The 26,102-nt window shown below is 39.6% G+C and overlaps 1 protein-coding gene across 1 annotated transcript in view; it reads left to right on the top strand.

The window, feature by feature from the left end:
* The window catches only part of SKOR2 (SKI family transcriptional corepressor 2), a 34,310-nt gene extending 11,781 nt beyond the window's left edge, over positions 1–22,529 (top strand). The window contains exons 4-7 of the mRNA XM_069568489.1: positions 4,956–5,021; positions 5,402–5,500; positions 14,732–14,799; positions 22,467–22,529. Of these exons, the coding sequence (XP_069424590.1) occupies positions 4,956–5,021; positions 5,402–5,500; positions 14,732–14,799; positions 22,467–22,529 (296 nt within the window). The remainder of the gene's footprint in view (positions 1–4,955; positions 5,022–5,401; positions 5,501–14,731; positions 14,800–22,466) is intronic.
* The last annotated feature ends 3,573 nt before the right edge of the window (positions 22,530–26,102 follow it).

Here is a 26,102-nt window from a genome sequence, read left to right as displayed (position 1 = left end):
AAATGAGCTCTAAAAAAGTAAGATTTTTTTTTTTTTTTTTTGGGCAGTTGGAGGCCACAGCAGACATGGATGTGAATTAGCATTTTCATCTCTTGGTTAACATTCAGTGCTATAGTTTTGTTTGTCCCTGGAAGAAATTTTCCAAATGTCAGATAGAAACAGAAATTAAAATAATCACAAACTTCTCCAGTTAACTGAAAATAGAGAGTAAAGCTTAGAAAGTACAGTGAATCAAAATATACTTTTTTGGTCTGTAGGAATGAGTTAGTGCTTGAAAAACATTATGATAATTGGAGTTTTACAATAACATTAATTTGTATTTCTTTCAGAAACCAGATTGGATTAAACGAATTATAAGCATTTGTGGAATGTACCTGTACCCTTTCCTAGAGCAGAGGCATTGGAGGTTACCTGTAGGGCAGGATTCCTCTGCCTTCAGAAAGCAGATTTTCTAGCTGAGGAAGACCAAACTAGCGTAGGAAAGAGTCAATGCCACTTGGTGGACTTCTGATATTGGATGGACTAGTGGGGGTGCACCATAGGGAAGAGAAACCACCTAAAAGAGAGCCAGGAGATGTGGGAAATGAAAGTCTGCCTTGGGGAAAGGGTTGTGCTTAGTGACAAAGAAATTCAGGTTGGTGGAGCTGGATGGGACAGGGTCCCTGGAGAACCTGGAGTGGATCATGCAGTGTAGACCACAGGGGACCACTGCAGGGTCTGTAAGCAGAGGTGTGCCATGGTGTTTAACAGAAAGTCATTACCATTGTGACTTGAAATGTAGCCCTGGTCAATATGTTGGCTTTTTTAAGGTTTTTTCCCCCGACTTTGGATACTCCAATTCCCCCTTCATCTGCTATTTACTGCTCATGCCTGCTTTGGCATGGCGAATTCTCACATCCCTCTCTCTTGTACTTGCAGTTTCTGATGGCTGTGTAAGTGAGGGCAGAACCAAGGGTCGGGTCAGATGTGGGACTGCCTGGTCCCAGAGGACCGTGGAGAGACCAGGGAAGCAGGAACCATGTGGCTCCAGGCTCTCTGGGCTCCACTGCACTCAGCAGAAGTGGAGTTTCTCTGATGTGCGATTGTGCTGTCTCTACCCTCCTGGGGCGAGCAGGCTTCACAGGCAATGTCACAAATGTGCGTTTGTGTAGACTCATCCAGAGCCACGGCTCTTCATCGCATCCATCTGCAAGATGGATTTTATGCCCGAAATTATCCATCATTCTCCAACTTTAAGCTATTTTCATCCATTTTCTTTATAATTAAGATCTCATGCCCCCCTCCACCGTGGCCTTTGTGTAACTTTATTTTTTTTAAGGGGGAATATAATGGGAAGATAGTAAGCATTTTAGTTTTGGGATGTCTCCAAACCCATTCATTAATTTTGGAGAAGTAAAATGCATTTAACCTGATGGAATATGTATAAAAATGGGAAGCTCATTGTCAACTAAATCTCATTTATTTAATCTAGTGTTAGACTGCTTTCTTTTCTTTTAACCAGATGGAAAACATTAGCAGTAGTAGTGAACAAACATATCCAGGCTCCCAGAGGTCATTTTTAACCGCCATTAAGAATCTGGTTTTCACAGATTAGTAATATACAAAAGGCAACGGTCCAGTAAAGGATACATGAAAGGCAGCTGAAGCTTCTATGCTCCTTATTTACCTAACGCTGACCCACTTTTTAAAACCCTTTGTAAGTGAGACATTTGAACCTTCTGAACTCAAAATTGGTAGATTTTCCTGAGAAGCGGTAGCAAAATATCTGTTTAAAAAAGACACTGATGTAAAATATTATTAAAACCTCCACAAAATGGATAAGAAGTTTATTATAAATGTTACCAGTAGATTTGCCTGTTATTTATTTAGTTTTCATTTACTACCTATTTGTTTAATGCTTCATAGCTATGTAAACTTACTAACTGTGAAGTGGAAAAGATATACATTTTTATATATCATATATTAATTTTTGAAATTAATTATCTAGTTGAAATGTAATACAAGGTAAATAGTCCACAAAATACATTAATAGATCAAAAAGAAACTAATAAGCAAATGGCTTCTAGAGTTGCTTATTCAGAAACTCTCTCATTTAAATCATGTGTTGTGGTTGGGGAAGTTGTGGAATGATGAAATCTCACTAGGTTCTGTAGATAAGTACAGAAATGTGTGCACGCTTGTTTCCTTTCTTGTTCAACCTCAATATGTAAATATGAAACATCTACGAGTTTAACTGGTTAGCTGACTTTAAAGTAAACATAAGCAAGGCGGCACATAATATGAATTTATCTTCATTTTTAAATACCATTTGTCTTAGCTTATGGGGCTTCCCAGGTGGCACTAGTGGCCAGTACAGGAAATGTAAGAGACGTGGGTTCAATCCCATGGTGGGGAAGTTCCCCTGGAGGAGAACATTGCAACTCACTCCAGTTTTCTTGCCTGGAGATTTCCATGGACAGAGGAGCCTGGTGAGTGACAATCCATAGGGCTACAAAGAGTCAGCCATGACTGAACCACCTTAGCACGCATGCACGTGTGCTTGATTGATGTCTGTGTGATTTGTGGTCAGCCTTCATGTTACTCTTCTTTCGTCAGTTGCTCCGTCATATCCAACTCTTTGTAGCCTGGTGGACTGTAGCCCACCAGGCTTCCTCTATCCATGGAATTCTCCAGGCAAGAATACTGGAATGGATTCCCATTTCCTTCTCCAGGGGATCTTCCCAACTCAGGGATCAAACCTGGGTCTCCTGCATTGGAGACAGATTCTTTACCATTTGAGCCACCAGGGAAGACTTTCTTTAAGATAATAGTAATTTATAGGAATTATATTGAGATATGTATGTAAAATGCTTTGCAGATATTTTCTCATCATTTTACTATATGGAGAAGAAAGCCAAAGTATTAATATTCAAAAGTCTGTAGAGAGAGGTAATGTCCAAGATGAGAGTGAGAATGAGTTTGTGCAAATATGGTCTAGATGGTACAGAAAATGGCTGCCATTAAGGAATTCAGGTGTGCCTTGGATATTATTAACAATGAGGAGCCAGGGGAAGCGCCTTCCTGTAACTGTGCACATGCTTGTGAACATTTGTGTATTTCTATTTACATGTGCACACATGCTCATCTGCACATACATACTCCTGACAGTCATCAGGTAAGCTACAGAATCGCTGGTTATAATATCATGTTGAAGATTTCTCTGTCTGTCCTTGATACTATATATAGGCTGTGGCTTTGGGAAGAAATTCTGCTTTCCTCTTTGCAGAAATTTTTACCTTCACAGTGAAGTTCTCCAGTATTCCTGCAGGTCCCCAGGACCACTTCCATTCTATTTCTTGCTGAGGAAGGAAAATTAAAAAACAATGAGAAGAAAACTGAAATGATCCATCTGGTCTGTGCTATAATTTAGAATTCATGACCACCCAGTGTCCCTTTCAGTAACAGCTGAAAAGATTTTATTGAATACCTAGCATGTGACCAGCACTGTGCTAGGCACTGGCCATACAGAAAAGACAGAGCACCTATTTCCAAATAGTACGCTGCCTACTAGGTGCAGAAGGCTGCAAGGAAACAGCACCGAGGACACAGAGGAGCTAACCCAAGGGAAAGAGGAGGGGGATTCAAGAAGGCTCCCCAGAGCACATTTGCTGGACTGCCACATCTCTTTAGAGGAAAATGGAAAGCTTCATTAAATTATTTGGATAATTGCAGATAGCAAGTTGAGATTTTTTAAAAATTCTGATAGTTGAATGATTACATTTCTTTGCTTATGTTTTCTGGACTATATAGACTCAATTTATGACTCAGCTATACACTTTCTTGGCTCGCTATCATTCTAGTTAGCCCCTGCAAAATAGTTAAGAACAATAATCTAAGCTCTATCCATAATATAGTTTGTATGGTTGAAGACGAGTAGCTAAGAAATTATCTTGTTAAGAAATTATCATCAGTAAGTATGTGATTGTTAGAAAGTAACATGACTTATTTCACACCTTTCACTTAGGTTGATTTCCTCTTAAACAACCTATCAATTATTAGGAAACCGCTTCCCTGGTGGCTCAGAGGGTAAAGAATCTGCCTGCAATTTGGTTCGATCCCTAGGTCAGGACGATCCCCTGGAGAAGGGAAAGGCTACCCACTCCAGTATTCTTGCCTGGAAAACTCCATGGACAGAGGAGCCTGGTGGGCTACAGTCCATGCAGTTTCAAGGGGGGGGGGGGGCTTCCGAGGTGGTGCTAGTGGTAAAGAACCTGCCTGCCAGTGCAGGAGATGTAAGAGACACGGGTTTGATCCCTGGGTTGGGAAGATCCCCTGGAGGAAGTCGTGGCAACCCACTCCAGTATTCTTGCCTGGAGAATCCCCATGGACAGAGTAGCTTAGTGGGCTACAGTCCATAGGGTCACAAAGAGTCGGACACGACTGAAGCGACTTAGCACGCGCGCACACACACACACCAGGCTCGTATATTCTATCCCAGGGACAGCTACAGCCACCTCCCACTTCTTCACTGCCCATTTTGGCAACCCAAGAAGACTGAAGGCTGCTTCTGGTCTTGGGGGCCTTCCAGTTAACAGCAGGCTTCTTCACTTCTGATCAGATTTCTACCAGAAACGGCGACTCTTCCACCTCCTCTTTTGCTGTTCTAACAGTTAGCATCGTTGTAAAGACTGGCTGGTGATGGGGACGGGAGGGGGTGACGCAGAGAGTCTGCTCTCCGGAGCCACTGTCGTGGTGTAGGTGGCCTCTGACCTCATTTCTGTCACGACCCGCCCCGACCCCGCCCCGCCGTGGTTTAGGGGAGATACATGAGCAAATGAGGACAACATTTGGCTCTGAGGACTCCCACTTTGAAGTTATATTAAATACACTCTTTTATAGATAGATAGAAAGTGAAAGCACAAACTTGCAGAAAATAGTCTACACAAAACTAATACTTTTTCCTCCTTTTTTACAAGGTGAACACACACAGGAGACGAATTCACCTCATTCACTCAAAAAGGATGTAGAAAATATGGGGAAAGGTAAAGAAAAGTTTTAATTCTATAGAACTTCTCTTAGCTTTAAAAAACTAAAGAGATAACAGGAGGATATATTTGCTCTACACCATATTTTAAGCTTGACAAGCAACATATGAATAATATATGGACCATTGGGTGGATATAATTGAGATTAATGCATACATATCAATCAATACATGACACTATAATATAATACTTTAAAATAATATATTACATTGATTTATATTCATGGATTTCTGCACAAAATCTATCCTATGTCTATGCAACACTTTTTAAACTAGTAAAATATTTTGTCTTATAATAATAAATTGCCATATATAACAGTTCTCTGGAGAGTTATTTGTAAAGATTAGTAAAATGACTCTTCTTTTTTTCTTTATTAGAAGAACTTCAGAAGGTTTTATTTGAACAAATAGATTTACGGAGACGACTCGAACAAGAATTCCAAGTGTTAAAAGGAAATACATCTTTCCCAGTATTCAGTAAGAAATCACTTTTATTTCATTGCATTATGATACTTGATAACATTTTTATTAGTCAGTGTAAGTACATGATCTTCCTGTGACGTCTTTAGTGTTTGGAGATTATAGCCTGTTATTTATTTTATCCACTCACAGATAAAATTTCTTATAAGAACGTTTTAGTGTTAATTGTATTGGTAGATATGTGTTTGTGCATATATATAGTGTACATTTAAAACATGTATGCAAATATACCCTTAAATATATAGATATATTTAAATAGATATATTAATATTTTTAAAACAAAAGAACTACTCAAGTATTTTTTTCTCTAAGGTAGGAAAAACAAAAGAACAGTTAATTCTTTTTCTCAGATAGTGCTAGAGAGCTGCCTGGTGCTTGAAATATGAAGATTTAAAATTTAACTATTCAATATACCTATATTTTATTAATTAAAATTAGTATAATTTTAGTAGTTTGGGATTCTCCATCCATATTTAGCATTAAAATTTCATTTCAGATTTATTGGCAAAAGAAATTATGGCATAAAAACTTGGTTCTGCTCCCAGAGTCCTAGAATTTCAGAAAGACCTACTATGGGTGTCCAGATTTCTAAAATTCTCCAGTCATGTTCTGAATCACTCTTAGATAAGTAATGGGTTGACCAAAAAGTCCATCCATGATTCAGTACATCACAGTAGTGTTTTTCAAACTTTTTGAAGTTTCATTTAGTCATATTCCTTTCTCCAGAGAGAGGAAAGTGGGAAATAAAATAATATGTAAACATATTTTAAATTATATACATTTAATTTTTTTCTGAGACTTTGAGCATGTCAGTACCCTTTGTTTATTAAGCCAGAAATCAGAAAACTCATGTTGATAATTCCTGGGCAAGAGTCACAAGCAATTATCTGGAAAAAGACTTTTCAGTAATCGTGGCGATTTTAATAGTATGAACATAAAGTTCTACCAGAGATTCTCAAATGTGATCGTCAGCATGACTGAAAGACTTGCCCTCTTGGGTAGTAGGTTTGAACAGTACTGGGTTCCTGGTAACATGTCAGACTAAGTTGCACCAGAATGTTTAGCAGGGATAAAAATGAAGAGGGCTTATTATACTGGGTTCCTGGTAACATGTCAGACTAAGTTGCACCAGAATGTTTAGCAGGGATAAAAATGAAGAGGGCTTATCACGGAAGAGAGTACTGGCCACAACGAACAGCAGAGTTGGCCAAGTTTGAGCTCTGTCAGTATCCACAAGGGAGGTTTGGCGCTCATGATGATACTTGAGTATTTTGAATTTGAAGAATGCCTCCTGTGGCTCAGAATAAGATCAAAGGGAGGAGAATGACCAATAGCTCTTGATAGTGTATTAGGCTCATCATGACATTTGTAGTGCTAAGAAAAAGAGGAACATAGTTAAAATATCTTTGAGACCTTAAAACACAGGTGCTTCCAAATAATCCAGGATTCCCTAATTTCTAAAACTGTACTTAAGATAAACTGTACAGATCCTTGCAGCAGTGAGCAGACACTAAGTGATTTGTGTCCCCTCTAAGCTGATGTTTATCTAATTGTTGAGTTTGCGGATCCAGCAGACTGGATCCAAACCCCAGTGAGTCCCCGGAGTGTCTGCCTAACTCCCTATGAAGCCAGGATAGCCATAATTTTTACCACTAATAAAAGTTGATCAACTGTTTTAAGGAATTGGGACTTCCCTGGCAGTACAGTGGTTAAGACTCTGTACTTCCACTGCATGGGGCATGAGTTCAATCCCTGGTCAGAGAACTAAGATCCTACATGCCATGGCACAGCCAAGGAAAAACAAAATCATTTTAAGAAATTAAGTAATTTGTACATTTCTTACTAGTTATCATAAACATGCAGATGTTTCTGTTTTTTCAAAAGTTGGAATCCCAGTTTCCATTCAGACCCCTCATTCATCCTTTCGTTGTGAATTAAGATGACTCCTCTATGTTGCCATGTGTATGAAACACTTAGATTAAAAAACAACAGAAAAGTTTTACTCCTTTTTATCTGCAGTGTACTCCACTGACCAAGGAAGTGGTGTGGGTACCCAAGTTTGAATAATGCGTGGTTTAGACCCACCACAAAGAGGCAGTTAATTTCACACCAGTGAAATAGCAAATGCCCATTATGTGCTTGTTAACTAAATGTGAGAGGCCGTGAGGCTGGCAGACAGATTTAGCTTCACTCCGGTGGAAAGGGGAGGATGGAATTACTAAAGCCACATCAGAAGGAAGCAGAGAGGAAACCCAAGCAGAGCATTTTACTAGGAGGTGGATTCAGTCAGGACACTTCAAATCTAATTCCCTTAGAATACTAGGTACTTAGGCTAAGTTATCACCTGTAACTTACGATTCCAGGCTCAAAATCCCCTGAGCTACTTTGTGGCTCGGCCACTTCCTGGTTGTAGGACCTTGGAAACTGTAACATGGGCCAGATAATCCTTGTCTCATAGAAAGATGAGGACTACATGAGAGGATCCACATTAAAGTCCGAGAACATCCCTAGCACAGGATAAGTGCTTAACAGCATCGGCAGTGACAGTGATGGTGATGAGGAAGCAGGAGGAGGAAGAGGAGATTATTCATTAGCGTTGAGTTCTTGAAAAGCATTTCTGGAATACAGAGCATGGTGGTTAGTAGCCGGGTCTCCAGGTTTGGACGCTGACTTCCCCACGGAGTAACCTTAGACAGATTTTTACCTGACCTCCTCTTTAGCTGTAGAACAATACTAGTGCCCACTTTGTGGCATTGCAGAAAGGATTAAAATGTATAAAGTGTTTAGCGTAGTTACTTATCCGTAGTAATGTGAGTCGTTGTTACTATTACCATTTTAAGTATAATATTTATGTTCCTACAGGGGCTTTATTGTAAAGCAGCTGATATTAGAAAGCAGAACTTCTAGAGCTTTATCGGGCTGTAGTTATAGAGGATGGGACAGGCAGCGAAATTGGTTTTGATACAAGACAATTCTGTTTAGTTGTCCAGCTGAGCAGATAAGCGAAGAGAAGTCAGGAGGGGATCCTAAGGAAAGGTGAGAGAAATGTAATCTAGAATTGGGTAGAAATAAGAGTTGGAGGAAATGGATGAAGAGGAGCTTCACCTCTGTCAAAGTCATTGAGGTGACAGTAGAACAACGGGTCCCACATCCTGCAGCGACATCCTGTGTTTAATTAGACAGAGGCCCTGCGCCCAGCAAGCCACCAGACTCTCCCACTAAGGACCAGTTTGATCGTTGCTGCTGCTGCAAATCCAGTTGTCATTTTGTTGTGACACTGTATCTGCCTTCCTTAGTGAATCTCTCCTTCCTCCCTTCTCCTCCAGCACCCGGCACCTTCCTTTACTACAGCATTCAGGCCTTTGCTGTCATTTTCTAGTCATTTTACTCTCTTGCCACTAGCCATCCGTGTAACCTCAGAGCCTAGCCCTGACCTGGGACCTGCCAAAATGTTGCTGGATGAAGTCACCAGTGGAGAAGGCCCTTACCCTCTCTCTCTCTCTCTCATGTCTCTGCTGCAGGGTGTAACCCTGGGTCCTTACCTCCCTTCCCCACTCCAGCTCTTTCTGCTTGCTGCCACTAGCCCAGCCTTCCTAAAAATCTACCTTTGGTGCCACATCTTCCACGCACTATAGTGGTTCTCTGGTGCTGATCATATTGCAACTAATCTGACTCCTGACTGGCTTTTAAAACCCTCCATAATCACCCCACTCACCCTGCTTATTTCTCCTTCTCCCCCTGTTCAGCTCTTTATCCCACGGACAGCCCTCACCCCTCATTTTCCACTTCTGCACCCCTTGTTTCTCTAGTCTAGTTCCTCGTCTAGGTGCTCCTCATCATTTGGAACATGGCTCCAGTCCCGCCACCTCCAGGAAGCCTTCCTGCTCTTGCAGTATGCACGCTTTGCTGAAGTCCTAGCTCCACTGGTGTTTTTTGTTAACTCCTCACTGATTCTTTCACCCTCCATCTGACAGTTGTAAATAAGCTCAGGAAACCATCTTTGTTGCTGCCCACCCAAAAAATTGTGGGCATAGAGTGTACTCTCAATCAATGGTTGATATAAGTTTGGGTGTCATATTCAAAGAGATGATGAGATTGGATCACTGATAAAGGAGATTAGTGAGGACTCATGAATTGAGTCCTTGGATTTGCAGATATGATGACAAATTCATGGCACTGAGAGAACCAAGTAAAAAGGCCAATGGTTTGCAACAAGGAAGGCCTAATGACTGAGGCTTTGTGAAAAACTTAACTGGTAGGTGTTAATCATGTCATTGTTTTAGATTTTTATTTAAAAATCTGTTTCCAAGTTCCTTTTAAGATTACTTCTTAAAAGACCCAACTATATTTCGTCCATCTGAATATGGTCATCCCATCTTTCACCTGTGGCTGTTACTAGATTCATTCTGTGATCAGTAGAATCATAGAATTCTTCTTTGCTCACTCTTTATACAGTGTCCTCTGGAGAGGGAGGGAAGGGAGTTTCTAAAACATGGTATGGATCAAAAGTCTCTATTATCGTTTAAAAGCAGTGACAACAGAATGAAGACTGTGTAAATGAAATAAGCCCCCAAAGCTTATTGCTTGATAAGTAGGCTCTACTGGGGGAATTAGAGCTACCGTAGGAGTCCTCTTCTTATTTCTAGTGCCAGGAATGTAGGCTGGATACTTCTTGTTGCTATTTGAAAGACTCTTTGGCTTTTCAGACTGTCCGTGTGTGCGGAACACAGGTGTTGCCACTGTGTTTGGCTGGCAGACTGCCTTCGGTACTTCTTCTGCCACTTCCGTTTATGCTGTCATCTTCCCAAAATAGTTGGGCTCTAAGTAATTCTCATTAGAGAAATCAGCTTACTGATTTTTTCATCTCCAGTTAAATTGTGCCTTCATCGCCTTAGAGCATAGCAAACTTTTTAGTTTTTTTCTTTTGCCAGTTAGCAGTCTTTATATCTCCCAATTTATGCTTGTTGTAGAAAAGTTTAAGTATACAGAAATATAAAAGAAAGACAATAAAAATCACCCATAATCTTGTCACCTAGAGAAAACCAATGTCAACATTTTGGAATTGCAGCCTTTCTAATGCATATTAAGTCATTGTTTAAACAAAATAAAATATTACACACACTATTTTTTTTTAACCTTCCTTTTTTCCACTTAACAGGAGCTTCTTTTCTTGACTACCCAGCAGTCTATAAATGTAGTCTTATATTGAACAGTAAAGTTTATCCAAGTTTTAGACATCATTGTTACTATATCTTTGCACAAATCTATGATCATTTTCTTAGGATAAACTCCTAAAAGAACTGCTGTGTCAAAGACATGATCTTTTCAAAGCTCTTGATGCAAAACTTTATGTTGCTTTCCCAAAACATTGGATTCATATTCCCATCCTTGAAACACCATGTGTCATCTTTTCTTTAGATCTTTGGTAACTTAAATGGAAAAAGTGGTTCCTCATATTATTTCCTTTTCTTTCATTGCTGGGGATATTAAACACTTTGCCTATATCTGCCGTCCCTTTGTACGTGTTGTGAATGCCATAGTCTTTCCTCATATTTCTTTTGATATGTTCATTTTCTTATGGTTTGTGTGAACTTTTTACATACTAAAGTATTAATTCTGTATCATGTTGCAAATTTTTTTTTTTGCTTCAATTCATTTTAAAATGTTGACTTTGGTGTTTTGTGTTTGCATTTGTTGTCACATCAAAGCTTTAAATTTTTATCTAATCAAGTCTATCAGTCTTTCTGGCTTGCTTTTTGTCTTTGACACCTTTCCTTATTCCACTTCTATAAAAATATTCACCATTTTTCTATCACTTTAATAGCCTTTTGTTTTCATTTTAATTTAAAGAATTGTACTGTATGCCATCAGAGAGCCATGAGCATGAATTAAGTAAGGGCTAGCTACCATCATTCCACTCTAAATTGCCCTTAGCTCTTTCCTCCTCCAAAATCAGCCTCTCCTGGGATTCCAGGGAAGTGGCACAGCCAGCTTCAGGCAGACTTCGTTCCCACCCCTCTCAGTTCCCACCCTGATCCGAGGCACTGCGGAGCTCAAGAGGGACAGAGGAAGCTGCCAAGGCTCAGAGGGCATGTCTCGTCTTCACAGATGGATGCCTGTTTGGGATGTACTCTGGCCTCTGGAAAGCACACTGATCTTCTGAAGGTGTCTGGCCCAGGCATGGGGCCAAGGATGCTGATGGAATGCTGGTTCTTATTGCCTTGTGCCCAGTCTATGGGCTTTGACCCACCTCCAGAGCATCCTGAGGTGGCAGGTAGATTCCAGCCCCTCATACAGCCCCTGACTCCTAATTGTTATCAGTGCAAGTCAAAATTACCCACTTCTCATCTACCAGTACAGGAAAGAGAACTGGGTGTCTGAAGCCCAACCAAGTTGATTTGCCTTGTCATCAAATCTTAAAGCACTAGAGAAGGAAAGGGCCTTACAGAGCACATTATTCCATACCCTTGTTTGTTCGGATAAGGGTCTGAGCCTCGAGTCGGGTAACTGTCATTCAAGGCAGATCCAGACCTTCCGGTGGATATTTCAGTGCTCTTTTCATTCTTCATCCATTAACCAGCCCCTGCCGTGTGTCAAGCACTGTGGTGGGCTTTGGAAATTTTAGAAGTGTCTAAAATATATCTGTCTGCCCTCACTGTTTACCTCAAAGACACATGTATGACACCTAATCATAGTATGAATGGTGGATGCATTAACAGAGATATGTGTACAGTACTGGAGGAGTAGAAGAGAAAGGTGATTGATCCTGGAAGGAGAGGGCAGGAGAATCAGAGAACATTCTGGGAGACATAACATTTGAGCTTGAAGAAATGGGAGAGGTTTGCTCTAAGGGCAAGGTCACACCAGTGGTAATCACACGGTGGCTGGGAGTACAGTGCATGTGTGAAGACTGGAGCGTGGTTTGGCGGGTGATGGGGTGCAGGGAGCTTCCTCCACCTCTGCGATGTAGTCAGCTGAGTACTTGCTGTTCCCCACTCAGCCTCCGCGACTTAGTGCAGAGTGCTGATCACATCTCCTCCCCGCTTTCCTCGCCGGTCACCCTCCAAGGGAATCAGCGCTCCTCCTCTAACCCTTGCACAGTACTACAGACTTACCTCTATTACAGCGACTTTCCCATCAAGTTCTGAGATGAGACTAGGAAATGGGTCTTTAAAAAAATACATGTTATAAAAGTCAAGACTGTGGAGAGGATAAAAAGATCAAGTCTGCTAGAGATGGAGGGGAAGGGAGCAGTGAATGAGTAGAGCATGGAGAATTTCAGGGCAGTGAGAATGTTCTGCCCAATATTGTGACAACAGAGACATGTCACTATAGACTTGTCCAAATACACAGACTGTACAAAACACCAAGAGTGAATCCTAAGGTAAACTATGGACTTCAGGTGATAATGGCCTGTCAGTGTAGGTTCATTTTTGGTGGTCAGTTCTGGTGAGTAATGTTGGTAATAGGGGAGTATGTATAGGAAATCTCTGTAGCTTCTTCTTCATTTTGTTGGGAACCTAAAACTGCTCTATCTTTTTAAAGTCTCTTAAAATTAAAATAATTAAATTAAAATTTCTTAAAAATTGTTAAAAATATTATAGAAAGATTTGTTATTCCTGTGTGACTCTTTGCAACCCCATGGGCTGCAGCATGCTAGGCTTCCCTGTCCTTCACTATCTCCCAGAGTTTGCTCAAACTCATATGCATTGAATCAGTGATGCCAACCATCTCATCCTCTGTCACACACTTCTCTTCCTGCCTTCAGTCTTTGCCAGCATCAGGGTCTTTTCCAGTGAGTCAGCTCTTCGCATCAGGTGGCCAAACTATTGGAGTTTCAGCTTTAGCATCAGTACTTCCAATGAATATTCAGGACTGATTTCCTTTAGGATTGACTGGTTTTATCTCTTTGCTGTCCAAGGGACTCTCAAGAGTCTTCTCCAGTACAGTAGTTCAAAAGCATCAATTCTTCGGTGCTCAGCCTTCTTTATGGTCCAGCTCGCACATCCGTACATGACTACTGGAAAAGCCGTGGCTTTGACTAGATGGACCTTTGTCAGCAAAGTGATATCTCTGCTTTTTAATATGCTGTCTAGGTTTGTCATAGCTTTTCTTTCTTCCAAGGAGAAAGTGTCCTTGATAGAAGTCAAAAAATAAAAAGAACAGTGTTTTTAGTTTCTAAGTATCCATAATCTCATGAATGGTAAAGGGTTTATCTCCTTGAAAGTGATGGGAAACCATGATGGACTTTTAAGCAGGAGAGTGATAGGGATTTGAGGAAGGAGGTGGAGGCCAGATGGTTGGTTGGGAAATTATTCAGGCAAGAGGTGCCTGCATTTGGGAGATAACAATGGCAAAGAGGAGAAGATGGAGGTGGAATATACAGGACTCACACCAGCTGGCTGCCGAGATGAAAAGAAGAGAAGAAAAGATGACCAAGTTTCTGGTTTCTTCAAGGCCCTGCCCTGGCCATCCAGCACAGATTCGTGTGAGATCAGGTCAATTTCTCAATTAAAGCTGAAAAAGCTGAAGTTAGCCAAGTCCCCCTTTTAAAAAGATCACATGGAAACGATGAAACACAAGATACACATTAAGTAATCATTCCTTTCTGGAAATACAATAAAAATGATCAATATGTAGAATGGCCAAGATATTTTGCACAGTATCACTTAAAGGTCCTTCCTTCCTTCTCCGATTGAGGCATATGTGTGCGCATGGTAAGTCGCTTCAGTCATGTCCAACTCTTTGCCACTCTGTGGACTGTAGCCGACCAGTCCCACCAGAATCCCATGGACAGAAGAGCCTGGAAGGCTACATGGGGTTGCAAAGAGTTGGACATGACTGAGTGACTAATACACTCTCAGAATTTACTATTTATTCCGATTAAACCACAGTCTTGGAGAAAATATGTCTTCAAATAACCATAGCACAGAGAGCTCACCCAGGTGCTCTCTGATGACCTAGACAGGTGGGCTGGTGGGGAGTAGGGTTTGGAGGGAGGTTCAAGAGGAAAGGGATATATATTCTTATGGCTGATTCACATTGTTGTACAGCAGAAATCAACACATTGTAAAGCAATTATACTCCAGTTAAAAATATATATATTTTTAAAGGGAGAGTGCTTCTGTGGAACTGTCAGTAATGTACTATACCATCAATGTGCTAAATATACCAAAAGTAGATTTTGCACTTTAATTAACTTCTTTTCCTGTTTCTCGCTCCTTCCAGATAATTTCCAGGATCAAATGAAAAGGGAACTAGCCTACAGAGAAGAAATGGTGCAACAGTTACAAATTGTAAGATGCATTTCTACTTAAAAATAAATTCAAGGTGATGGGTTTGTTTTCAAAACCACCTGATATGTATGAAGCTGCTCCTGTTTTTTGCCTTGAAATCCTTTGGTCCACTCACCTCTCCGCTGGTTTAGATGCTAATTGCCAAGAGATTTACTTAGATGCAGGATAAACAGATGTGTCAGTATGTTTCCTCTAAATGTAACTACCTACCATGTGTTGATGGACAGATGTGTACATCGTCTCTGAGAGTGAACCAGAGGTACCTGCATCGTCTTCCACTGTGCAAACCTCCGAACATAGCTCGGGGCTGTGCCAGAGGCCCAGGGAAGGGCCATTGTCTTTGTCTTCCCCCTCCCTCCACCATCCAGACCTGAGCCAGGCCCACCGCTGTCAATAGAACTTAGTATAAACACAATTCATCAATTAAATTCCCTTGAAGGATGATGAAAAGAAACGAATTATTTCCAAATGAAGTATGTTACTCACTGTATCCTAATCGTGTCTGAAAGTGGACACGGACTGAGATCTGTTGATACAGAAACAGGGAAACAGGAAAACATCTACTAATTAATGGTGTGAGTTTTTTTGTTTTTGTTTTTTGAGTTATATTTTCTTGTTCTGTTTTTCTCACCCTTTATCCCCATGCAGACGCATCTGGTATTATTTATTGGTGCTTTGAAAGTCATCTCCCAAGCTTCCTCATTTTCATGAGTACAGTGGGGAAATAATTTCTGCTCAGTTTTTGTAAGATATTTTTAATCACTTGGGTAAAGACATAACACTGATTCTTAATGTTATTCACAGCACGGTTGTTATGATTTGGGTTGTTTGGCGTTTCTGAGCTGGTCCCCGCTATCCTTCTGCCATGAAATGTTTGTCTATGCAGACTTGCCTGTCTTGTCTAGAGAGCCAGGCACCTAGCTCTCTGTCAAGATTATTTAAGAAAGATGGTTATTGATGTTTCCTTTCTGCGTGGGAGAAAATCGTGCTTGCTTTAATGGAGATTGCTGAGAGTCATTTTGAAAGCATCCTTGTATTTCACGACATTTTCCCCCATTCTGAGGGCTCTATTAAAAGTGCTACTAACTCTAACCCTCCTTCTGAGGTTTTCCTGGATCTCAAGTGCTGGTTAAAGACTCTCAGTTCTGAAAACCACCTCAACTTAAGATCCTCTTAAATAGGGTCCTTCTTCTTGTTTTGGTTTTGTTCGTGTTAGTTTTATTTGCACCTAAATTCATTGGGGAAGAAAAGCATTTTCTTAATCAGTTGGCCACTAATCCCCCACAGGAGTTAAAAAAGAAAAGTATCTACTGTCCTTAGCTTTTGATACCTAGATAATAAGAGCTGCTTATTACTTGCTGTGAATTTATGTATTGCTTAATTTGCCCAAAGAAAGAATATAAAGATAGAATCAGAGATACAAGGATATAAAATTTTAAGACTTTACTTATTTTACATAGGATACGATTTTCAGACTCTTAAAACAAAAATTGGCGTACGTGCAGCCAAAAATGTGTGACTCCTGGGTGGTGATGAACATAGCAAAATGGGCATTAGGAAAGGAAACTAAATAATTATTTTAGTGCTAGTTATTAAGGCCAGTTATGTAACTTTAATGTCTTAATTTTCTTTGACACTTGGTTTCTTTAGTAAAAGAGGACGTGACATTGCATCCATGTGATAAGCAGACAGTATTAATAAAGGAAAAAATGTCTCATGTCTTTTGAGATATTTGGTGTATGGGATGGTACAAACTGGTATTGTAAAATATCATTATTGTATTGCAAAGTATTCTATCGTCATGTAGTCATTTACCTAGATAAGTGTTATTAATTCATATGCCTCTAGATAGTAAATTTTCCTGATTGCAAATTAAATTCTTTGGGAGGAGTTGGAATGTTTCCCCCCAACCCTTGTAGGTACCATGTAATTCCTGAAATCCACAAAAGCACATCCACACTGCCAACATGAAAACTGGTGAAATAGGCATGATTTATTCCTTCTGCTTCTTCCCCTCCTTTTGTGTCCCCTATCCTGAAATGTCCGGGTCTTCGTGTTGCCTTCAACACCAAGCATGGTGTCTAATATCAAATAGCTATCAGTAGACATTGCTGAATTAATCACCACCCATGGATGCCCCCGACTCTGATAATCTAATGTAGCCATCCTGTTAATTCTTTTCCAGATTTTCCCGGCTTGGTCCTGATTTCCCCAAATATTTTTTGTGCTGGGTAACTACTACCAAAACTATTAAAAGAAGCCTTACTAGTGAATTGTGCATGCATGCTCAGTTGGGTTTGACTCTAGACGGTAGCCCGCCAGGCTGCTCTGTTCATGGAATTTTCCAGCAGAATACTGGAGCCGGTGGCCATTTCCTACTGAAGGCGATCTTCCCCACCCAGGGTTCAAACCTGTGTCTCTTGCATCTCCTGCTTTGGCAGCGAATTCTTTACCACTGCACCACCTGGGAAGCCCCACTAGTGAATTACCAGGAGCTTATGTGTTTACTGCACTATCTTTGTGACTAACAGATACAAGCTTTAAGGTCTGCAAACTTGACTTCAAGATTCATCCTATATAGTTCATTGTATCAGTTTCTAAACCAAAGGGACCCACTGAAGGGCCAACGTAGTATCTTGATAGGTATATGATAAGGCACAAGTGCCTAATAAGCATGGAATGCAGATGTAAATCATAAAATGCTATGCCAGTATAAATAATCAATTTAATGGCATGCTCTTTCCCGAAGTAGTATCTCTGTTAGTGGAACTATTGGCTAAAGATACATTTGTGCAAGAAGAACTTGTGTTCACACTATACCATCTGCTTTAGAATTGAGGCAGTGGACTCAAGATTTCTTGAATGGAAACATCCTGTCCCTTATTCAGGTTGTATTTGCTAGAGTACCTGGAGAAAAATGTCTTTAGGATTATATCTAAATCAAGTTGCTAGGTATCACAATTATTGACTTTCTCAGTATTTTTGGTTTAGTGCTCTAATTCATCACTAAATATGGATACATGCTTTGCTCCTTGAGAACAGAACAATTCACCAAAATTATTTTATTCATTTATGCTTAAATTATTTTATATTTAAAGTGTATAGAGCATAAGTTACAGAATAGTCATTTACCTGCAGAATAGGTTTCTTTTCCTTTAAATGAGATGAAAACCTACTGTATCCTGCAGTCATAGAAAATTCAAATATATTAAAACCATCATATTTTGTAACAATTCCCATAGACCCACAATGCATTTATCCTATGCTGTTACACAGTGTTCTTATTCAAGATTATATTGAAAGCATCTTGGGTATCATTGCCGTAGAAAGAAAACTTATGAATTTCTTTGGTGCCTGCATTTTCAGATTCTCTGCTGACTGTAATTTCCATACCGTTGCTTCCTTTTACAGTTTGTTAAATGCAAAGTTGTGGTGACTATAGATTCAAATGATTGATTCTCTTTGTACATTTATAAATGAATGTGCATTTATTTCAATGTGAGATTTAAAGCATATGCAGTTTGTTTAACATACCTGGGCCACAAGCTAATTTTTTTTTTTTAACAAATAGCTTAAAATTAGAGTTTTAATGTTCGTAACACAGTCTATGTTATAGTCCTCCACCTCTGCCTTGGGTTTTCAGATGCTTAAAATGTTTTCGTTACCAAACTAGATTTATTCATACAAAGAAATATGTTCCTCTCGGTATGAATCAAAAACATTTTTAGAATTAGCAAGTTCATGAAGATGTTTATTACATTAAATATAATCAAGAGCAAAAGATTTCTCATTCACAAGTGAATTATGATTCTAGGGAAAAAGTATTCAATTTGTAAACCAAAACCATTATCCTTTAGGATTAAGAAGAGAGTGAAAAAACTGTTACAATGTTATGTGTAGTTTTTTTAAAATTTAAAGAATGAAATGAAGGTATTTTGCTAAGTGTATGACATTGTTTTAAAGATTTTTACTAGCGTATGGTTGATTGACAATATTGTGTTAGTTTTAGCTGTACGGCAAAGTGAATCAGTTATACATATTTATATATGTCACTCTTTCTTAGATTCTTTTCCCATATAGGCCATTACAGAGTACTAAGTAGAGTTCTCTGTGCTATACAATAGGAAAAAAGCATTTTTAGTTATCCTTATTAGCTATCTATTGTATATATAGTAGTGTGTATATAGCAATCCCAGTCTCCCAATTTATCCCTCCCCATTTTTAACCCCTGGTAAGCATATGTTTCTTTCTACATCTATAAGAGTATATGACCTTTTGATTAAAGTTTTTCCAAGGACTAGGATATAATATAATTTACAACATGAGCCGAGATTACTATAATGTCTTGATAACCTTTTTTTTTCATTGCTAATTAGGCAACATTTTTTTAAAGCAAGTGCATATATGTAGAGGCTACTACCATTAGCTTTGTTCAAAGCATGTCATAGTTGAAGGCATAGTTGTTGAAGACATTAGTCATCATTCTTGAAGAACATTGTGAAGCTGCAACAGAAAACACGATAAATGACTGAACTCAGATTCACATCCTTTGAACTTGCTGGATTGCTACCAAGGGCGCATAGATTAAGGGAAAAAAAAAAAGGCTTTTAAAATGTGCTGGTCTTTAGGTGCCCTCTACTGTTTTTCCAGAACGCTGCAGTCACACACAGCCAAGGGGAACCGGTCTCAGTTCTTCATTCAAAGCCTCAATTAACATCATGTTAGTCCGCTAGATTTAGTACTAATGTTTCATTCACTGTGGACTTGTAAAAAAAGCAGTTTACAACTCTCTGATGGTATGAGCGCTGTGCTTCCTTGCAGGGAAAGGAGCAGTGACAGGTCTTTATCGTTGCTGTAGAAGTGTTCCCTCTTCGGCAAGGACACAGCTCTTCAAAGATATACGGTCTTTTCTTGGAGGTGCTCTAGGATTGACTAGGATGGGAACTTGCCCAGATTTCTACTCTCTGAACCTGGAGAGTTTTACATATGTAAATATATGTTTTACATATTTTTAAAAGGTAGATCAAACGCTTTATTTTTAGAAAATATCCCTGGGTCCCTAGAGGATTTTGATTTTGTGACTAAATGTGTAACACATCAGAGGACTTGATCTAAGTCTGAAAGTCTGTGGAAGCTGCCTTAAGATTCTCCAGGAGATGGCTTTGACTAAAGTGGGTCCTCTTCCAGTTGTTGATCTATTGCCTTGCATCTTGACAAGGCAGTCACTTGTTTATAAGTTGTATATCCTTTTTCACATCATTCTCTTTTTGAAATGTAGATCCACTTTAATGTCTGAGCTCAGACTAACTCTCTCTTGGCACAAACTAGGAAATTATCCTTTTTGGCAAAATCTCAATACTTTAGGTACACTAGAGCCAACTAGGTAATTTAGAAGTTACATAATAACTTTCAGAGGTTTTTGTCCATGCCAATCTTGATGATTTCCAAGCTGATCAAGATGAAAAGAAAGCTTTTATGAATTCTAATATGTGGGGTTTACATGGTGTAATTGTCTTAAATGGAGCCTCTAAGGTCATAAGCTTCCCAAGATGCGGAAGACAGAACCTGATGCACCACCAATCATAAAAGTGCCCATTACTTGATGTATCATAAGAAAAGGAAGCTTCTAACTATTATTCTAGGATGCCATCAATCATAGTACAGCCAATTTCAGAAATGTTAAAATCTGAGGGGGAAAAGTATATCTTAGAATCAATGAAATAGGATAGTTTCCATGAGCAACTGGGCCGTATGCTAATATATTCTTTATTTATCATTCATGATTTAGGACTTGGAATTAATAATTCTCAGCTCACAACGTGAGATGAACAGTTCTTCACACAGATCTAAATTTCAGTCTGGAGATTTGAGGATCAAATATGCTTATTTGGAAATGTCCTTTTTTTCCCTGAGTCCTCTTAAAGAATTTCCTTATCAGCTTCCCATCTTAATGAGATGCTGCGTTGCTGTTTCTGAAAAAAAAGAGAAAGAGAAAGCATTCTGACTTAGATGTGAAAGTAGTGCCCTTCAGGCAGTTTTCTTTAGGTTAGGGTGAGTATTTTACTGGCTTTGATGAGATGGCTCATGGTGATATTAACTTATCTCGTGTAGTGCCGGGTACAGAAGATACTTACTAAATCTTTGTGGCATCTAATCTTGATGTTGAGAATGCTTTCTAAATGCAAGAGTGACCCAAATGCATTTTATTAGGTAATTCTCTATACCCCAGGTTTCCATCTTTTCCACTTGTTATCCTAAATAATAGAATTCCATTCAAGGCTCTCTGATAGCATTCATCTAAAGAGAGAGGTGATCCGTGTATTTTTGGCATATTGTTTCATACAACATAGTGGAAAATCAAGGTTCAAGTGTGTCTCTGTTAATAGCAGCTATAGCATAACACAGAGTGGAAAGACAAGGTACCTAGAGTAGGTCCCTGTGTAACTGTTCTTGTCGTGGTTATCTAGCTGACCTTAGCTCTTGTCCTAAAATGTGAGATTAGGACGCTGAACTTTTTATGGTCCTGTATGAAGCAACATCAGTGCTGCTGTTCTGCCCTTTTCGGATATGTCTCTATTGTATACATCCATGTTGTGGTTGTGTATCTAGACACTGAGACAGTTATTTTAGTTTTCTCTCTCTTTTTCATCAAAAAGACTGTTTGATTTGACAAACCAGTTACTGTGGCCAACTGGTCCAGTTAATCTTAGTCACTAGCATCACTGTAGATTTGTAGCTCCTTCCCGTTAATAAAGGTTCATATTTATGCACTGGTGGATCAGGAGAGCAAAACATAAATATACTGGGAATGTGAGAAATGTCTAAAACAAGGCACAAAATATTACTTAATTGAGTGGCTATAATTTTATTTCCTTCGCTGCTTTTATATAATATCAGCCATAGTTCATGTTACATTCTAGAGGCTGAGTGTTTCTTTAAATGTAAAATAGACTTAAATCACTAGATTTCTGAACTTAATCTTATAATAATGAAGGTAAATAACATAACTAGATTTAATGAAGAGGCAAATGTAAATAATATTATACATGTAGTCAAATTTCAGTTGTTTGAATTTTCTAGCATATCAAGTGTGAGGGACTTTCATTCAAAGGCCCAGTATTGAAGAGTATTTTTCAAGTTTCAGGTAGAATTCTCAAGGGTCATATTTTCCATTCAGTGCAATTATTTCTGATGCTTCTTAGTAGTTACCGGGAAATTACCCAGAGTAATAGTTTGTATTTAGTTAATCTTATTTGTTATTTATAATGAGACATTTGATTGCTCTAGTTAAATGAAAAGTTACATTGAACTAGCTTGTAATCACATTCTTGTTTGTGACCTTGGACATAGGAATACCATATTATTAAATGCAAGTTTGTTTGTTTGTTTTAACTTCTTAAGTCAAATGTCACATAGGAACCTCAGAGACTAGCTGTAGCAACAGTCTAGTGTGATCATCTGCTCTGTCCTGAAATGCTTTCTAATGGGGCTTAGGAATGCTGTATCCCAGAAGCGCCACCCTGCTGGGGAGAATGGAGACCTTTTCTCCTCAGGGCAGATCCGCAGGCATTCAAATCGCTAGGCACAATGAAGGGCAAGGGTCTCCATTACACCTCTGTCTCCAAGTTTAGCTCACCTGGAGAGTTTTGCTTGTTTTTATCTTACAGATTCCCTATGCAGCAAGCTTGATCAGGAAAGAAAAGCTTGGTGCCCATCTCAGCAAAAGCTAAAAGGTGAGCTCACCAGAGAAAACTCTGAGTTGCTTGCTTGTGTTCCTCACTGATGTACTTGATGGTAGCCCCCTAGCACCGGGGGCTGGGTGGTGCTGCACCCTATGTTTAAGCTGATACACTGTTGAACTTCATTCTGGGCCTGGGACTTCCTGAATAAGAAGCTAAGTGCATCTTACAAATTCTGTGGAAATTTTCTAAAGCTAAGGAAATTCTCAAGTCAGTCTTGTACATGTGGTCTTCGTTCTGTTTTGAGGTTTTCTGCTCCTTCTGGTTCCTCCTAACACCCCGATTCCTGGTACGCTGAAGGAAATCAGAATGTCTAAAGCTGGGCTTATTATGTTTCCTCTTCTTTGCTCTCTTCTTGGCTCAAATTCTTGCTGAAATCCAGCTTGCAGTGAGTTACTGGCAGATGGTGCTGTGAATAATTGCAGGCGACATAGACCTTCGAGGACTTCTTCTCCAGGTTTAGCCTTTCATTCTTTTATAAAACAGTCCTTGTGTCTCTACAGATGAGGACAGATTGAATGCCGTATATCTGGCAACAATTTAAAAGACAAGAATTCTGGACACCTAGGGGAAAGAAGACAGTAAAAATTCAATGACTGTATTCAGTTCAGTTCCGTTCAGTCGCTCAGTTGTGTCCGACTCTTTGTGACCCCATGAACCACAGCACGCCAGGCCTCCCTGTCCATCACCAATTCCCAGAGTTTACCCAAATTCCTGTCCATCGAGTCGGTGATACCATCCAGCCATCTCATCCTCTGTCATCCCCTTCTCCTCCTGCCCTCAATCTTTCCCAGCATCAGGGTCTTTTCCAATGAGTCAGCTCTTCGCATCAGGTGGCCAAAGTATTGGAGTTTCAGATTCAGCATCAGTCCTTCCTATGAACACCCAGGACTGATCTCCTTTAGGATGGACTGGCTGGATCCCCTTGCAGTCCAAGGGACTCTCAAGAGTCTTCTCCAACACCACAGTTCAAAATATTCAGAATATACCTAACCATTTCAAAAACAACTTTTTATGATATAGAAGAAGATATATATAATTATTAGAACTGAAGGAATGCAAAGCTAGGACACTGTTGTTTTCGTAGCAATACACTAAAATGACCTAGCAGCTAGAACAGCTAAATCAGTGAAAAACTCAGATGTCAGAGGTGGTGTTTGTACGTGCTCATGGCCAACTAGGATTATGGTCATTTATCAATTTTATTCATTCCCATCAGAATGATACTACTCACTCCTTCCCTCTGGAACCTATTTTCACCTCAATAGAATTTATTGGCAAAAAAAAAAAAAAAGAAATTTTATGCAGTGCAGGTTTGTGGTTCCTCTTCTTTCCTTACATTTCTCTTCTGCCTATCACAAGCTTCCTATACTATGCACACGTGACAGCTCTGCTTCTTGCCATCGTCTTTATTAGTGATGCATAATAAGTGGCTTCAGTCGGGTCCAACTGTTTGTGACCTTGTGGACTGTGGCACACCAGGCTATTCTGTCCAGGGGATTCTCCAGGCAAAAATACTGGAGTGGGTTGCCATGCCCTCCTCCAGGGGATCTTCCCGACCCAGGGATCGAACCCACGTCTGTGACATCTCCTGCATTGGCAGGTGGGTTCTTTACCACTAGCACCATCTGGGAAGCCCCTTATTAGTGATAATCTTCAGTATTTGTCTTAAACAATTGTATGTATGTCACATTTCATTAGGAGCTCAAAATTCTTTCCAAGACAGTCTCTCATTCATATGCTTTCCCTTAATTTTATGCACAGGGAACTGAGATACAGTGAAGAGAGATATGAGGTTTTATGTCTCTGTTGCAAAACCAGGAAGGATTCTAGGCCTCCTGACTTTAAGTGCAGTATCTGCTTAGTCCTTATACAGTGACTTCTGTGAGCAGGTGTTTAGCCACAGAGTTGCTCGGACAATAAGCCATTCTGTTTTGCGCCACTCAGATATTGTCATTGTGTTTCCGTCTCCATGAAGTCATACACTTACACAAATGCACCTGTGAGTTTGGCTTCATTCTGTACATTCAGGTATTTTTCTTAAGTCTGAAGTTGATTTGAGGTGCTTTCTTTCTCAGTTTTATAGATCAGGTTTGTCCCAGCAGTGTGAAATAAATAATTTTAGGACACTAAGTCTAATAAATCTTATTGCAGGATATCAAGGTAATCAGAGCAAGAATCATCCAAATGAATACTGATAAACCCATATGTATAAAAGTTTGAAAATGTCAAACTACTTTTCTTTCAAATCAAAGAGTAAATACTGGAATGTGCTTTTTAAGTAACCTTTTCATTGCACTATAGCACATTCACCAAAGCCTACGAATCACCAAGTTATACAAGTCGTGAAGTCAAGAACTCAAAGCTCAGTGAACTCACCTTGTGCCTCTTTCCAGTCATTCCCCTGACCCGAGAAGACTGGTTTTGCTTGTTTTTGAACTTTAGCAAAAGACATTATAGAGAACATTCTCTTGTATCTGGCTTTTTTCACTCCACCTTTGTGATACATCCATTAGACTGTAGTTTGATTTATACTTAGGGACTTCAATAAACTCTTTTTACCGTCCACTTCCCCAATTCATCTTCTCTACTTGTCACACGTGAGCTGCTCTCCACCTGCAAAATGAAGACCTACCACCCAGAAACCACGCCTTTGATGGTGGCATAGTGTACAGAGAGGTGGGAAAAAAAAAAAAGATTGATTTTTGTTTAGTAAGTAATGCTTCCTCCATGCTGATTTTGTTTCCATCCTTGCAAACAACAGGGATTTCTCTAAGTAGACCCTGGTGCTTTCAGAAGATTAGTGGTTACTTAAATGCTGAGCTAAATCAGCCAAGCAGAGAATCACAACCATATTGTTAGAGGCAGTATTTGATTCTCAACATGCCAAGCCTGCAAGGAATTACCCCAGGAGAGATGACAAAATAAAAATCATTACACCAAGAGAGAGAGACAAATTCTGTCTTGCTGAGTGACCACAGGTTTCCAAATTAGGGACTGATGCATTAATGTCTTATGCAAGAGTGACCCTTAAGGTAGTGTGCTGTGTTCTTGCCGCCCAGTGGATTCCAGTGTGACTATTAAGAGGAGGAAGCTTTTCAAAACCACAGGCAGTCCACTTAATAAGCTGAGCAAGTGCTGCCACGTATCACTGCTCTACAAATCTTATTTGTCCTGCTTTAGGACACCAGAGATTCCATGTCAAATCAAAATAGAAGTCCACCCATACCAAGGGACTAACTATGCAGTTCCATTAGAAGAGCCAAATTGTGTTTTTAACAAGATAAACCTCAAAATTTAGGTGTATATACTGAATAACTCTTAATTTTCCCTTGATAACTCCTTACAGATCCATTATCCATGGATTCATCGAAACCTTTCTTCAGCCTAAGCATAGCCCCCTCTGGGGCAATGAATTCTATTTGTTTAGCTGCCAGCTGTGTAAACTGTAGTTTATTTTATTTATCTTTAAACTACCTCCTAAAACAAGCCCTTGTAGATTAGACATTGCACTGTTCCGTGCATTCGCTTTATCGTGAGCTCATAAGTACAATGGAAGTGAGT

Source organism: Ovis canadensis, chromosome 23 (genome assembly GCF_042477335.2).
Source record: "Ovis canadensis isolate MfBH-ARS-UI-01 breed Bighorn chromosome 23, ARS-UI_OviCan_v2, whole genome shotgun sequence".
NCBI classification, from domain to species: domain Eukaryota; kingdom Metazoa; phylum Chordata; class Mammalia; order Artiodactyla; family Bovidae; genus Ovis; species Ovis canadensis.
The sequence above is the reverse complement of the archived record's forward strand: the minus strand, read 5'-3'. Positions and strand labels throughout refer to the sequence as shown.